The sequence below is a fragment of the Nannospalax galili genome, unplaced genomic scaffold (assembly GCF_000622305.1).
Source record: "Nannospalax galili isolate Female #2095 unplaced genomic scaffold, S.galili_v1.0 scaffold341, whole genome shotgun sequence".
Classification (NCBI taxonomy): Eukaryota; Metazoa; Chordata; class Mammalia; order Rodentia; family Spalacidae; genus Nannospalax; species Nannospalax galili.
The window spans coordinates 1,380,609-1,397,759 of record NW_008346082.1 but is presented as its reverse complement, the minus strand read 5'-3'; the positions used below and the strand labels follow the sequence as shown (position 1 = coordinate 1,397,759).

The 17,151-nt window shown below is 51.2% G+C and overlaps 1 protein-coding gene across 2 annotated transcripts in view; it reads right to left on the bottom strand.

Annotated features, from left to right (window-relative positions):
• Window positions 1-17,151, bottom strand: part of Cntfr (ciliary neurotrophic factor receptor) — a 38,489-nt gene that overhangs the window by 9,834 nt on the left and 11,504 nt on the right. For both annotated transcript variants that reach the window (XM_008842440.2, XM_008842442.2), the window contains 2 exons: window positions 9,001-9,085; window positions 4,632-4,865 (listed from right to left, as the gene is read on the bottom strand). In XM_008842440.2, coding sequence (XP_008840662.1) covers window positions 4,632-4,865; window positions 9,001-9,085 — 319 coding nt within the window. The remainder of the gene's footprint in view (window positions 1-4,631; window positions 4,866-9,000; window positions 9,086-17,151) is intronic.

Genomic DNA, 17,151 nt, shown 5'->3' with positions numbered 1-17,151 from the left:
CCTAACATGATCAGTAGGAGAGTCCTTACTGCTGGATGAGGATCCACCTGAGGGCAGGAAGGTGGGTCAGGAGAACACAGGGTAGAGAACAGTCTGGTTAAGGAGACTTCCAGCAGAACATCATTATGGTCAATTTCTCTTGGAAATGGACATAAAAATCTTTTTTATATTTATTTATTATTTTTATGTTATGTGTATGTGTGTATCGCCTGCATGTAGGTAAGTGCACCAGTATAGTACAATGCCTGAGGAAGTCGGAAGAGGGTGTAGGCTCCCCTGGAACTGGAGTTACAAGCAGTTGTTAGTTGCCATGTAGGTGCTGGGAATCAACACTGGGTCCTCTGCAAGAACAGCCAGGGCTCTTAACTGCTGAGCCATCTCTCCAGCTCTTGGACATATTTAGGATAAATATTAATAATTCTTGATCTGAATGACCCGAAAATCAGAGGTAACTTTGTCATGTTCTCTGAAAGCTGGCAAGAAGGATAATTTGATATTGAGTGTTGCCAAGCCCAGCCTCTCATTATTAACATAAAGCGACTGTGCTGATCCTGATTAATATCTCCTGTTCCTCTGACCAGATCTTTAAGGAGGAAATAAGGCCTTGTGAGATAAGTACCTGTTATGAACAGTACAGCTGATTCAGGGCCAGCCCTCCCCTGAGGGGCAAGGCCAAGGAAGTAGTGAGCATTGTATCTAAATGGTCTGGACTCTGGTCCACAACAGGGCTGCTGTGACCATGTCCCATTGGTAAGGGTTATGAACATTACTTCAAGATCCAATTCCTCTCCAACGACCTCTCAAAGAAAATCACAGCACCAGAAATAGGGGCCCAGGGCCACCAAACACTAGCCATTACTGACAGTCTTATTCATCTAATGACTTTGTGGAGACAAACTGAGTAGTCAGGAGTAGGAGTAACACTATGAGAAGGCCTTCCTCCACAGCACACGGAGGAAAACCTCTTTCCCATAAAGACCTGGGGCTAACACGCATGTTCCAGTTACCTGGTGCTGGGCTGAGGAGCATTTAGTTAAGCTGGTCCTGCATTTCTCCATAAGAATGATAGGGGTCACTCCACCCTTGGCTTGCAACTAAAACATCTGGTTTGAATGCTATCTCTTTAAACAGTTTGAAAAGGCTTTTCCATGGGAAAAGGTACATCTATTTTCATACCTCATTCGAACATTAATTAATGTTTCCCCGGGAGGCTCTGAACAACTCTTCAGCCTAACTTTTCATATGTCTCCTGACAATGGGCAAGGGCCTGCTCCCAGATCCCATAAGGCTCTCCCAGGTAGCTTCCAGGGAATAAAGGATCTATCTTCTGGCTATGGTGTCAATTAAATCCAAATGTAATGAGGCCAAAGAAGCTTGAATCTTTAGCTTGGGAGAAAAGAAATGGAGGGGTTCTGGAGCACCCACTCTGTGGTGGGTGCCTCTGGCCAGAAGCTGGGTACCTGCCCACCTAACCTTCAGCTGATGAACTCATAATTCTTCCTTTTAAAAAAAATTATTGTTTTTATCTTATGTGTATGAGTGTATTGCCTGCATGTGTTTAAATGCACCGTGAAGCCAGGTGTGGTGGCACACACCTTTAATCCCAGCACTTGGGAGGCAGAGGCAGGCTGATCTCTGTGAGTTAAGGCCAGTCTGGTCTACATAGTGAGTCAGGCCAGCTCCAGCTAGGGCTGCAAGGAGACCCTGTCTCAAAAAAACAAAAAAAAAAAAAAAAAAAAGTGTATCCGTGATGCACAGTGCCTGTAGAGGTCAGAAAACGGTGTCAAATCCCCTGGAACTGGACTTATGGACAGTGGTTATCCACCATGTGGGTGCTGGGACTGGAACCTGGGTCCTCTGTGAGAGCAGCCAGTGCTCTTAACTGCAGAGCCATCTCTCCAGCTCCTATTTCTTCCTTTCTTAAGCAACTCTTTTCCAAATCACAATCACCTGGTCTTCCCTCAACCTTCCTGCTGGCTCTTTTTCTGTGGCTTATTTCTTTCCATCAACTCCTTACACACTGATGGTCTTCAGAGTTCAATTCTGAATCCTTTTCTACAATCTCTCCTTTGTTCATCTCATCTCCTTCCATGGTTTTAATGATGACAACCTCCCAAATTTCCACCTCCGATACACAACATACCCCTGAGCCCCTTAGATCTGCTAGCTACCAGTCACCAATTCCAAGTTGTACCCTGAGGACTCTCACCTGATGTATCTATAGTAGATGTCTCTGGTGTTGCAGATCATACCATTGCCAATTTCTGCAATTATTTGCTGACGAGATCTCTGGCCATCAAAGCCTGTTTTGCCTGCTGTGGCATCAGGCCAAAAGTGCCAGAGAATTAAGGCACCAGAACCCGTACCCCAGTAGGAGAATTCTCCACCAGGGACGGCAGGAGAGGGTGTTACACATTCTAGTTTGCTCATCCCTCTGGAAGACAACTCTGAAGTGTGTCTTTTGCATACCATACCCAGAGTTCCCTCATTGGTGGCTCTTATTGTCAAGAGATAACAAAAGACTTTTGATAACTCACTTTTTTGAGATAGGTATCACTGTTTAGACAAAGCTGGCTTCAAACTTGCAATCCTTCTGCCTCAGCCTCCTGGGTATTGGGATTTACAGGTATGTGCCACCATGCCCACTGATAACTCATTCTTTTTTCTTTAAAAAATTGTTAATACATCTGGATGTGGTAGCACATACCTTTAGTCCCAGCACTTGGGAGGTAGAGGCAGGCAGATCTCTGTGAGTTCCAGGCCAGCCTGGTCTACATAGCGAGTTCCAGGCCAGCTGGGGCTACAGGAAGAACCTGTCTCAAAAATAACCAAAAAAAAAAAGTTATTACATTTGTGTGTATGTGTGTGTGTACCTGTGTCATAGCATGTATATAGAGTTCAGAGGACAACTTGTAGGAATTGGTTCTCTCCTTCCATCATGTGGAACCTGGGATTCAAACTTAAGTCATGAGGCTTGGGGGCAAATGCCTTTACCTACTGAACCATCTCACCTTCCCTGATAACTCATTAATTTTTTTGTTATATATATATATTTTTTTAAATTTTATTTATTATTTTTATTTTATGTGTATGCGTGTATTGCCTGCATGTACGTAAGTGCACCCGTGTCATGCAATGCCCACGGAGGTCAGATGAGGACAGAAGAGGCTGTCAGATCCCCTGGGACTGGAGTTACAGACAGTTGTTAGCTGCCATGTGGGTGCTGGGATTCGAACCTGGGTCTTCTGCAAGAACAGCCAGTGTTCTTAACCACTGAGCCATCTCTCCAGCCCCTATTTTATTTATTTTTATTTTATGTGTATGAATGTTTGGCCTGGGTGTATGGAAGTGTACCATGTGCATGCAGTGCCAGCAGAGACCAGAAGAGGGCGTTGGATACCCGGAACTGGAATTAAGACTAGTTGTCAGCTGCTCTGTGTGTGTGTGTGTGTGTGTGTATGTGTGTGTGTGTGTGTGTGTGTGTGTGTGTGTGTGTGTGTGTGCTGAGAACCAAACCCAGGTCCTCTGCAAGAGCAGCCAATGTTCTGAACTGCTGAGTCATCTCTCCAATCCCCTGATAACTTCCTTTTTCTGTGCCACTTTCCCATTCCTTTAAGAGGTTTCTAACACCTGCCAAATAAACTGCTTGCCTACAAATTCCTATCTTGGGATATGATTCTAGAGAAACCAAAACCCAGCCAGTGTTCAAAAAGAACACCCCCCTCATTTCTTTCACTGACCATGCCTCCAGCCCCCTTGACTCCTCCCACTCTCAACTCTCCAGCCTTCCCCACTTCCAATCCATCACTAATTCTTGGGGGCCAACATCCCTTCTTAACTCCAGTTTCTGTTCCCAGGTTCTCACCACGTCTCCTGCACCCTCTACTGCTTCCTTCCTGCCCTGGCTTCGCACCATCCAACCTGCTTCTCGTCACTGAAATGAGGGGGATCCTGTCTGAACCAGATTCATGCCACATCACTCTCCAGTTTCCAGGATCATGATCTGTACCTTGTCCCTTCCCTGTCCCCTCCCTTCCACTGACATCAGCCCAAGTGGCCTTTTCAAATACCTTCCTAGCCTTTGAGGTCCAGAGTCATATTCAGCACTCTTGTCAGAAAAGATGTTTCCACATCTCTTCTAAATCCTGTTTCCATGTGTCTCCTAGTCTAAGAAAACTTCCTCCTTCCCTGGGGCCTCTCAAACTGTTCCTACCTATAACAGCTTTATACCCCAGTTCTCTCCCTCAAGCACTTTAGCTGGCCCCTGAGGGAGCAGACACTGTGAAGCCACTCCAATTCAGAGGCATGACTCTAGGATCCTTTTCCACCTACCAAGTATTGCCAGCCCTCCGCTGCCCACTATGTCATAGGGAAAAGAAGAGACACTTCAGGATCTCAAAGACCTTCATGGAGATGGTATACATAAGCAAAGGGACCAGGGGTCTAGGCTCATTGAGCAAGATGAGACTCAGAGGTCAGAAGAGCAGGTTAGGATCAGAGGGCAAAGGTCAGGTTACAGCCTTCCTCTCCCTCTGTCCTCAACAGGATGGGGATTTGATCTGAGCTAGAGCTCTGGGTCTCAAGGAAAGGAAGACATCAGATAAAGGGTTAGAGTCAAGGGTAATACTTACAGCCCACATGTAGCAGGACTTGGTGGTGCAGGTGCCAGGAGTCACGGTGGAAACAGGCATAGAGGCCACTGTGGCCCAGTTCCAGGCCATGGAGTACCAGTTGAGAGCCATTGAGCAGGTCAGGGGCCAGATCTGTCCCATTCACCCGCCACGTCACAGCTGCATCCCAGTTTGCTGTCCCACATGGCAGCGTCACATCTGAGCCCAGGCGCTCATACTGCACATGGGGTGCCTCTGTGGGGGCAGGGAGGGCACAAGATAAAATTCACAGACCATAACCCTGCCTAGCACCCCCAGGTGAGCATGCATAGGTGAGACTGTGAAGGGGCATGAATGAGACACTGTCTGATAATGAATGTCTCTGGAGATGGAGCCTGTGCAGAACCTCTCTGTGGCTGCCAGAGAATGAAGGTATGTGTCTTTGTTTTGGTGTGTGTATGTATGTACTGAGATCAAGTGTGTATATGTGGGTGGGGGGTGCTATACGGTACTTGGAAGGATCTGTTCTCAGTAAAAAATTCAGTTCCTCTTCAGTCCTTGGGTCTTTTACAAACTTTCCTGACCCCTATGATCCTAACTTCTTGCCACCAAGAGGCCCAGCCCTGGTCACTGACATTATTACCTAGGTAAGATGGTGCCGAGCTGTGTCCCTCTTGGACTCCTTCCTGTCTCTATTTCTTTCGCCATCCTTGTCTTTCTGGCCTGTCTCTTTCCCCTATCTATCTTTCTTCTTGCCTCTCTCCCTCTCCTCAACTATGCCCACTCCACACAAGCCCTCTCCACCTCCCCATCCCTCAGAACTTGGGCAGCCACAGAAGTAAACCCTGGGGAACTCCTGGCAACTGTCAACTTTGTGAGGCAGAAAGTGCTTGGGGAGAGGAGGGAAACTGGGACTAAGGGAATGCTCTAACCATTCTTCTCTTGCCCCCAGGAGGGGCCTGTCAGAACCAAAAGCAAACCCCAGCCCTGGCCCTGGCAACCCAGGCATGATGGACTGAGCCCAGGAGACTGGAGATGGAAGGGTGGAAGGGAGCACCTGTCGAGAGGCAGCGCCAGGTGGGGGAGGCAGCGAGCAGGACAAAGTCAGCACGTCAGATCCACAGGCAGCAGCAGAAGGACAGGCATGCAGAAGGAGAATCTTCAGACACCCCCACCCCATGTTTCTCATCCTGCCCCCTGAGCCTGGAAGGACAGATGCTTCCCTCATCCAAGCCAGATCTGTGGAGTGAGGGTGGGAGGGGAAAAGGGAGTGGGAAGGGACAGCAGGGGCGGGGCTGCGGGATCCCTCGTTAACACTCGCTCACATCTCCCCTCCAGAGAGCCACCCTGCTGAGTTGGGGGATTTTCGGAGGCAATTCCTGTTAACGAGCCAATTAAGTTGGGCCAGTGGCCTCTTAATTAGACTTGTTAACACCACCAGGACTACAGGGGTAGGAAGGGGTAGAGATTCCCCAAGGGCCCCTCAGCCACCACCCCCTCAGTGTAGCCCCCTCTCCAGGACTGCTTTTCTCTGGGCTAGAACATCTGTCCAGTTTTGCCGCCTCTGTCATGCTGCCTGTGCCAGGGTCTCTGTGTCTCCAGGTCTGTCTCCCTTGCTGCCTGTATCTGACTTGCCCCTCTTGGAGCCTCTCCGTCCCTGTCAGAGGAGCGGGAAGCAGGAAACCCAGCCAGCCCTGACCACTTGTCTGTGGGGCTTGGGACCAGCCGAACAGAGGATGAACAGGCGGAAGGGCGGTGGCTGGGGGCCTTGGAGGCCACAGCTGTGAGGCTGGACCAGAGACTGAATGGGGGCCTCCCCCTGACCAGAGGCCCAGTGTCCAGGATTCAGGCCATTGAGCCCCCCCTCAATCCAACAGCTCCGGCCACTGAGCCCCCTTCCAACCTCTTCCAAAAACCTGGAGCTTCCAGGAAGCATCCCAAGCCCCCCTCCCCCCCCCCCCCCCCCACCACAGAGACTCTGCATCCAGCTGCCGGAGGAGGAGGCTGAAAACTGACCGTTGGGGAGGGGGCGTGGCCATCAGGGTCCCAGCAGCAACAAATCAACACTGACCAAAAGCAGCTCCAGCCGAGATCCAGCCAATGGACCCCCCCCTAAACCCACCCGCCCCGCCCCCGAACCCCCTTCCAACCCCCTCCAAAAACCCGGGGCTTCCCGGAACCCTCCAAAGCCCCTCCCCCCCCCCCCCCCCCCACCACAGAGACTCTGCATCCAGCTGCCGGAGGAGGAGGCTGAAAACTGACCGTTGGGGAGGGGGCGTGGCCATCAGGGTCCCAGCAGCAACAAATCAACACTGACCAAAAGCAGCTCCAATTGAACATAAATTCAATATGGCCCCCTAGTACTGGGGCAGGGGCAGGGGATGCTACAACCACAGACGAGGCAACAGCACCCAACAACACAACAAATGTAATGGCAATGGACTAACACTTCCCCCGACCACACACTGTCCGCCTTGAAAAAAACATGGAGACACAACCTGACAGCAATGACAAAGGAAAGGCAGAGTGGACACACAACGACAGAAGACAGAATGCAGGCCATGATGCAGAGATGGAAGGAACAACATGACATGGCAAGCACACAATGTCACAACTCACAATAACACAAAAATGGCAATACACAGCCATGCAACCGTTCCAGAGATGGCAATGGTTTAATCCTTTGTCTCTGGACAGCCCCGTGGGTGCCCCTACTGATGTGCTGTCCATTTCAGAAATTAAATCAAGCAGCAGGGGGAGGATGGGGTTCTTGGCCCTGACGCGGTGACAAATGCTCCAAAGGAATCAGCTGTGAAAAGGTTGTTAGAAGCCAGGATGAGAGACAGAGACAGGATGAGGTCATGGACATGGGGAACACAGAGGGACAGAGCTGACAGCTCCCTCACACCTGCATGCACAGGCTCACATGGGGACTATATGCCGGAAACAGTCCCCCCGAGTGTCCTAAGCAACTTCACATCACTACACATACAGGATTAGGACGGTCACCCACAAAGAAGGAGCAGCACACATAGGGCAGTCATTACAAGGTTACAGTCACACATGGGTTCAGTCACACAGGGACATTATGCCTTCAGGGATGGTAACATCTGATACAAGATCACAGGCATGCACAAAAAGGGCACTATCACAGTTCCACGTGGGGACAGGGTCTCATGGACAGGATGAGTTTTAACAAGGACACAGATATACAAGGAAAAACAGACACCATGACAAATGGTCTAGAGTCTCAGATACAGTAATACAGCCCCTAAAAGGGCATTCACCATGACAGTGTGCAGCCTACAAAGATACAGCCACACGGAGACACCCAACCAGGTCCATGCTGTTATCTACACAAGAAACAGTCTTATACTCAGAGATGTGACCTTGCACCAGTACCCTGACCACACTAGTCTTGACTTTACGCAGAGACCTCCTCACACAATGGCAGGCCCTGTGCTGTTTAGTCAAGAGCCTTGGGCCGGTCAGGCTTTCTCTGGGCCTCAGTACTACTCTCATAAGGAAGAGGTCACAGAAGTCCCCTGACCTACTACCCTTTTGAACCCACAGCCTTGAGGATAGCAGACCTCAGCCATCAAGGTCTGCTCAATACCTGGGTCCTGAAGATACTCCCTCTCACTCCCTGCATCTGCCTTCCCAGCTGAGGTGGAAGTAGGACAAGATCCAATTTAAGGAGCCTTATTGGAGGCAACTTCAAGTTCAGACTGTTCCATGTAGCTGTTTGAGGGGCTGACAGTCAAGTTAAAGGGAACTTGTTTCCCCACCAGTGCAGTTCCTGGTCCTATGGGTGTGGGAAGGACTCAGACCTTACTAGACAAACAGGTGGGGGCAGGATAGCAGGGCTACCCATAACCCAGTCCCTGAGCAGCCCCTTCCTCCTCCAGTCACTCCAAATAACTGATTGTACCTCACCTTTAGTGTACCAGCCCTAGCCCACTGTCTCTGTCCCTATCCTCCTTCTAGGATAAGGCTGACAATAGAAAGTAACCAAAAGTTGTGTCCACTGTCTCCTAAGGCCCCCTGCACACCTACAAATTTTATCTAAATACTGTTTAGGGATACTGTCTAAGTCACCTGCCTGAACGTTATACCTTCCCTAGTGAGAACAAGGACAGAGCATTTCAAGCCAGAGACACGATCAGCATGTGACTATCCAGGTACGACTGTGGAGGCCTGTGCCTATGAGACATCAGTGGGTCACTCTGCTTATCACTGTCACATGACTACATATCCCTCAGAAGATACACGTATGGCAGTGCCATCGTATGCTAGTGTGACTCCTGGAGGTATCAGTGTGCAGCTGTGCCAAGAGGATCCATGTACAGCTCTGGAAGGGGATTGGCAAGCAGCTCTCTCAAGCACTCACCCTGTGGACTGTGTTTCTGGGTGTAGACAACAGCAGTGGCAGCAGCAAGCACAGCACAGCAGGCCCATGGGACAGGAGCAGCCATCTGTTGGGAGAAACGGGTTGGGAAGGGGACAATATCAGCCCAGGCAGGAACCTCCTTGTATGGTTGAGGGGTTGCTCTCAGGCATGACTGGAAAATGCCAGCCTTAGGGCCAGGGCATCCTTCTTAATGGGGCTCTGGGTCCTCTTTTAAGGAATGGAAACCAACATTATTGGCATCAGTAGGAAGGGTTTGCTAAGATGGTAGAAGGCATCTACGGTGGTTTGTCGTTCAATAAGAATGCTGACTGCAGAATGCAGTCAACCATGGATGAGTTATAGAACACTGGTAATGCCAGGGCCATTTTTCAAAATAAAAAAAATATGTAACTCTACTAGTGAGGCTGGCTAATTAGCTATAAACATTATAAACTGGAAGGGTGATGTTTTAACTTAATTGGAGGTCTGTACTTCTCCAAATTGCTTTGAATGTAAGGCTCCCTGCTATGCTCCTGGGGAGAAAGCCTGAAATCTGGATGTTTAGGAGCCTCTTGGATCTATCATTGGCCTCTATCCAGACTCCTATTGGACTCTGGAAAACTTGGGGTACCAAGACAGTGGTACACTGTCAGGTGCAGCTTTTGCTTTACTGTATATTGATGACCAAAAGAAAATGAGGAATTTTCATGTGTGAATTCTTATCAAAGGATCCTAGACCATCTTTACCCCAGACACATGGCTTCAGCAGGCTGGGACCCCCAGCCCAGGAGCTACACATCAGTATCTACATGTGCTCCTGTAGGTACACAAAGTACATTCAGGACATGTTCCCAGAAGCCAGGAAGGAACCAGTGGCTCCCACTTGGTGTCCCACCTACTTGAATGGGTCCAGTTCCCCCGACCCCAGCACATGCTCAGACTTGAGGCAGAATAGGCGCCAAATGTGACAACTTCCTTTCTCCAATCTGAGAATGGAAGCCGAAAGACTGTCAACCTTGAAGAAGCAGAGGCCCAAAGACAGACACCAAGGAGCAGTATGAGATATTTAACCAGAGATGCTGTCAGGTCCAGCCAGCCTCACAGCAAAGACACTGGCCAGAGACACTGTCCAAACAACCAGACACAGTCTCAAATGATCAGCTTCACACAGTGAGAACACTAGAGCTGTGGGAGGGAACATCAGACAAAAGAGGATATAACCAGATAACCACCTAGAGAAATGATCAGGGAATAGCCAATACAACCAGAGAAGCAGCCAAAAGTATATAAAACATTCAGACCCCAGCAGAGGACGAGCAAGAAGCACAAGCAAGGATACCATTAGCAACACAGCCAGTGCTAGAGACACTGTCAGAAACAGTGCCAGGGAAACTGACACCCAAGCAGAAAAATAACAGAGAAACTGATAGACACAAACAGGCATAGACCCAGATACACAGCTAAAGAAAGAACCAGAGCCACAGCCGGATGATCAGTCAGGAAGAATCCACACCACTGAAAACACTGCCAAAGACACTGTCAGGGACACAGCCAGAGACAGCATCCGAAACACTGCCAGAGAAACAGCCAGACACACAGCCAGAGAAGCTGACATACCACCAGATACAACCAGAGAAAGTGCCAGAGACACAGCTAGAGACAGTTCAGACACAGCTGTAACAGGGAGAAGAAGGTGGGCATTGGTTTGGAGCAACTGAGGTAGGAATGAACATGACTCCCTGGGCTCCTTCATGGGAAAGGACTCCCATGTGCCCTTTGCTACCCTCTACCCTCTGCAGGTGGGTCCCCTCCTCTGAATGTGTTTGTTCTCATAGCCACAGCTACCAGTACTCTGACTACACAGCTCCACTAGCTGGTGTGGTCTCAGGCTTCTTTCTGCATCAGTGACTCCTAGGGTTTGGTACTATCCCTTGGCCCAATCCCTTCTGACCTTGCTCAGCTACTCCTCATGCCTAGGTGGTTAAGACAATGACCAAAGACAAAAAGCTAGCAAACTAGGAAATGAACCCAGGTCAGCTTGAATTCTGAGTTAGGTCTGCAGAAAAAGAGACAGGTTGGAATCCTACCTGGTTCCTCACCTCAGCTCTGGAAGGTAGCCCACAGACCCTCCCCTCCATCTCTGCCATCTGTCCATGCTTTTCTCCTTATAGCCAAGAACATCCTCTGCCTCAGTACCAGGTCCACTGGCCACCACTTGGGAGCAGGAACCAGGACATAGGCAAGTGTAGGTAGGAAAACAGGCAGAGTAGACAGAAGTTAGATCTAGAGGAAGTGTCAGAGGAAAGTCCCTGTTCCCCTCTCCCCACTCCCTCCAGGTCCTACTCAGGTTGGAAGGGGAAGGCAGCCAGGCCAGGCTCACACCAAGCACATGCAACCCCCCCCAGCATACGTACGTGTGTGTGTGTGTGTGTGTGTATACACACACATACACACACATACACACACACATGCACACACAATGCTCAGGCCCCCGCACGGGGGAGGGATGGCTTCTTCATCAAAGTCGCCTCCATCAGCCCGATGAGTTACTGTAAGGGCCGGGCCCTGGGCCAACGGGGCTGCAGCCACAGGAGACGGGTGCGCTGCTGAGAGCAAGTGAGCTAGCTAGCTGCAGAGCGTGGGGGCGGGGTACCAAGACAGACACTGCAGGGTCTGGGCACACAGAAAAGGGAGCCTTGGGTAGGAGAAATGGGCATGGAGAGAAGTAGGATACTGAATGGAGACTTGGAGGGACAAGGAGCAAAGACAGAAGTGGAAGAGAGGAAGGGAAGAAAGTACAGGGAACAGCAGACATTCTAAGGCAGATGAAAAGACAGAGCCAAAGGCTCTCTGTACCCACCCTAGGCCATCTCAAGGAGCCTGCGCAGCTCCTCTAGCTGGAGGGAAGGGGTGCTCAGTACAACGAGGACCAATAGGGCACAAGAGTAGGACCTTGCTGGGTTGGAGAGATTCTCACTGGGGATCTACGGGTCCAGTCTTTAGGGGACAAGAGTGAAATAAAGCCTTATCCCTCGGCCTCTGCTGATCTAGAAAACCAAGAGAAGTTTCATTTCCCCACTCCTCAGAGTCCCAATTAGGCCTATTCTCAGAGGGGGAAGGATGAGGCCAGAGGCACACAATTCCCCACATTTCTCTTGACACAGAACCCCACTATCATCATTACTTCTATATATAAGCAACATCTAAGACAAATCCTGGGGCTCCAGTTTAGTGCCACTGTCTCACTGTGACACAAAGACACTATTACACAGGGATAAATAACACTCAATGAAAATGATAATCACAATGATCCACAAGGATATTGACAGTCATAGTAACAATGACGCAGTGAGTCACAATGATACCAACAATGCATTGACACCTGTTGAGATAGACACAGTCACAGTGATAGGAACTTCAGATCAAAGATGCAATAAGACTGACTGACAGTCACACAGAGTAACACTGATCACAGTGACACAGGGACGTTGACAGACTCAGTGACACACAGAATGATACCGGTTCACAGTAATGCTGGCACCCATGGAGGCTTACAGCCACCATTAGTAATACTGCCAAATGCAGTGACAGGCTCCATATTGGGGATCTCAATTACCCAGTTCTGGAGTCTGCTTTAGGATCTAAGACCCAGCTACCCTATGCCCCCACTTTACCTGCTGCCCAGCTGAAGGCACAATCTAAGGGAGCTTTGAAAAGCCTCTATTTCTGCCTGTAGAACCATAGCCAGCAGTTTGGAAAATCCTTGCCACAACCAAGTTGGGGTGAGAGTTTTGAGCACCACTGACTGGGTTTCAGCCACAACTGTGTGCAGGTGTTCTAAACTTCGGGTGGAGGCTGGTGTGACAGTGAGGCATGCTTAGTCTGGCCTTGACAGTGAATGACAAGTCTCATACAGTGACCTCAAAGCAAGGTTTCCAAGTTGTGGAACTGAGATCCAATGGTCACTGGCCAGAACTCCTTACCTGGTGGTAGGGGTATGGGTTTAGGAACAGGATAGAGGGTATATGGCCCAGTGCAGGATTGAAGTGACTCTTTACACCTTCCAGTCCCCTTTAACAATTTCAGACTCCAAATCCCACATTCTGAGGGGAAAGGGCACCTTTGCCCTGGAGCCTCCTCTCCTTCTCATCTCCCCACAGAAGCCCTAGAGGGCCCAGGTCTGGGAATGAGGCAATACACAGGACACTGATTCAAAATGCCCAGGGAACTCAGCAAGCCTCCTACCTGTGGAACTAGCATGGAGCAAGGACAAGAGGCATGTATATTTGGAGACAGAGAAAGAAAATGAGAATCAGAGCAGGGCCAGACATGGGGACAAGGACAGGGTAGGCAGGGAAAAATAGCCCTGGCCTGGCCAAGGGGAACTTGGGAGAGACAGGGCAGGAAGCTCCAGGAAGGGGAGGAGAAGTATAGGCTGAGAGGCCCCCAGATCCCACCAGGCCTAGACAGCCTGGCCAGCGTGGGTGGTGGGGGCTGGTGGAGAGGCCAAGAAGGGAGGCCTGGCCCCCCAGCAGTTGGCCCACAGGCCCACACGAGGGAGGGGGTGGGCTCAGGTCAGGAGTCAGCTCCTGGGCTACAGCCCCCATTCCCTATAATGGTGTCTCTATCTCCCTCCTGTCTGCTGCCTCTTGTCATGGCTCCTATCATTTTATTCCCTCTGATTCTGGATCTGCTCTTCCTCTCAGCTCTTGGTATTCTCACCTCAAGTGGTATAGGACCAAAAACTGCCTGGGGTTGGGGTTCAAGCCTATTTCTCCTCCTTGGTTGCTATACCCCCTCCCATTAAGGGGCAAGTCTCAGTGCTCAGGGGAAAGGACCCTGCACCATCACAAGCACCCTCCTCCAGCTCAGAAGGGGCAGGATAAGCTGAGCACCAGTGAGAGGGGGCCAGGAGGCAGGCAGGGAAGCAGTCCTCCAGCTCCAGCCGCTGGCTGAGGCTGTGGAAAAGGAGGCGGCCCAATGTGAGTTAGTTGAGGGGGGGTATCCGTGCCTACTGTTGTGACCTCCACAGCCAGAGATGGGGGCCTGTGGGGGGGACGACACACAGATTCTGATGGATTTGGGCAACAGTTTGGACTCTTAAGTGCTCAAACCCCCCACCCCCAGCCCCTTGCACCATGGGGACCCTGAGTTCAGCATGTGCATGCCCTTGCTGCACGTGTGTACAGGTGTGTTGGGGGAGCCTAGTTACCTTCCCATGATGGGCCTGGCTGGGCATCTAGGGAAGTATCCTGGGGAGATGGGAATCTGTCCCACCAGCCTGTGCCCACATGTGGAGGCCCACTTGGATCCCTGTAAGTTGTGGTCAAGCCACCCTCTAGATGGAGAAGGCCTGGCGTTTCTCCTTCAGCAGTAATTGGCTTCAGCTCCCCCGCCCCTGTATGGAAAACTGGAAGGGCAGGTAAATTCATATCTTCTCTTTGGACACATGGCTCCGGACACTGTCATAAAATTCTAAGCACAGGTGCCAAACTCCCTATCCCCAACCCTAGTCCTGAGTCTCTTCTGGCTCAGATGAAGACTCCATCTAGGAAAGGCCAACAGACCAGTCAGGTTAAGGGTTGGGGGAAGAGGCAAGGTGCAGCAGGAGGTTAGACATGGGGGGGGGAATCTCCATGAGCACTGTGGGGGGGTGGGCATGGCAGAGGGGGTGAAGGAGACTCTCTCCTTAGCTGGGGTAGGAGCAGGAAAGGGTACACAGCAAGCATGGAGCAGAAAGGAGGTTGTGAGGCAGGGCCCTCCATGGAGACAGGGTGGACAGACTTGGAGACCTGCTGCTTGCCTTGCCTTAGCATCTCCTACCATCCCCCACCCTCTCCCCTGCCAGGTCACTGCTGTGGTACAGACACACCCTTGAAAACATAGAGGCCCATGCATGTAAGCTTGTGTGTGTGCATGTACACACACACACACACACACACACACACAGCAGTGCATGCAAAGCATGAGTTTGTAACAAAAATAACTGAACATGGTCTTTCTGGCAGAGCCAGAGTTGGGTGGGGGAACAGAAGCTTCTTTCTCTTTATGGAACAGTGTTCTGTTCTCTCTGCCCCCTTAACATGCATGTATACTGGGCATGCTACTTCTGAGGAACCTTCTGGTCTGCTGGGTAAGAGCAAGCCACCCTCCCTCCCCCTCCTTGCTCTTCACAATCTGTTCCTGATGGTAAACACAGGCAAGAGTACATGCACACATGCTCACACACACTAGCAATTCAGGGTCACACAGGACCCAGTGCTCACCTCACTCAAGCTGAAGCACATGCTTGAGGGCTCTCACAGCCACCCAGTAGATCACCCCAAAGCCCCCAGCTCCACATACACACAGTCAGTGCTCTACAGGCATAGCCAGCAGCCTGTCATACACACTAGCATTCGGTCTACCATCATAGCCACATCTCACGGCCTCCCATGTGGATACCCACTGCCACAGGCTCACACACACTGCTATGCACGCACACCCGTTAGAGTCATAGTCACAAAAGAGACTTCCTCACACAGAACAGCCATAGCCTCACATATGGATGCCATCACACTTAGAGCAGTCAACCTTCCACATAGACACCACTGTACACCTCTAGAAAGCCAGAGCCCCCTAGTCATCCGCAGTCCCTACACTCACAATGGGAAATACAGACACTCACAGCAGTCACACCACACTGGGACCTCATGGCCTGGCTGTGCTTGAGAAAAGATGAAGCCAAGTGCCTAAGTCAGGAAGTGAAAAGAAGGAGAAACTGCTCATCTCTAGAGGGTGAAGGAGTTATCTCCCAGGCAGCGCCTTCTTCTTTGAACCCTGCTTTCAACAGCATTATGGGATGGAGGGAGATTCAGGAAGGCCAAAGGAGTGAGGAAGCCCTGGGGTGAGAGAGATGGTGGCACTGTTAACAGTAAGAACCACAAAACCCCAAACTAGCCCATGCCCCAGCCTCTAGTGTCTCCCGATTCCAGGGAGAGAGATTATAGCTCCTAGACCAGCTATCTGCTATGTGACCTGAGGCCTCTTTGGAACCATTCTGTTCATTACTGTGTCAATGGCATCCAGACCTCAGGCCTCCATGCAGAAGGAGCTGTACAGGGGAAGGAAATGAGGCCTTGACTTGAGCAACCCCACTGAAGCCCTGTCATCATTGTCAGGCTGGGAAGACAGGTGGGGACACATGCCCAGCAGCAGGTGAAGTGGGTGCTCACCAAGCTGACCACTACAGACAAGAGTCCTCAAGTGTTCTTGGATCCTGCACATCACAGGAGCCTATGCTGGGTCTTGAGTTGCTGTCCAGGCAGGGTGGAATCCAGGCTGAGCTGGCCAGTCCCCAGCCTGGGGACATCTGGCAACTCTGCTGACATTCTTAGCACTTGCCACTCCAGCTGTAGCTGTGGCCCTAATGCCTACATCCCAAGTCTGTTATGGCTCCCTGGAAGCCAGGCAAGACAGCAAACTCCAGGTAGCAGGACCCGAGGACAGGCGCCAAGCAGGAGCAATCCCATAAAAGCCAGGTGATCAGGAATTGAGAAAAGCAGACACTGGGACAAAAGAAGCCAGGCAGCAGGGTGTAGGGAAACCAGGTGACAGTACCCAAAAGAAGGTCAGGCACTGGGGCCAAATGAAGCTAGGGGCAGGCAGTGGGGACTAAAGTTAGCTGGAAGGTGTGGACGAAAGAAGCCAAGCTTCGGGATCAAATGAAACTAGGCAAGAAGCCCACAGGATGTGAGAAGAGAGAGATATCAGGGGCTCATCCCCCTGTCTAGATGTCACCTCCACACCCCTGGTCCCTCTCGTGGTAGCCCCCTCCCACTCAGCAGTGGTTCCCTCCCCCAGGCCGAGGGACACCGCTGGAGCCCCTTCCCCTCCCCAAGGCCTGGTCCGACTGCAGCCAATGGGCCCCGGCCCCATCCCTGGGACCTCAGGAAGTCCCAGTCCCTCCCACCGGCTGCGGAGGCAGGGGGGCTGGGGGAGAGCCGGAGAAGCCGAGAGACAGCTTGGCAGGGGGAGCGCCGAGCAGCCGCGGGGGGCGGGGGCCGAGAAAGGAGCGGGAAGCCGAGGCGGGCTGGCGGGCTGGCGCGGGCGGGGGCGTCTCCGCGGCGGCGGGTGACAAGTTCTCGGGCCCCGCGGCCGCGCCACTGACCT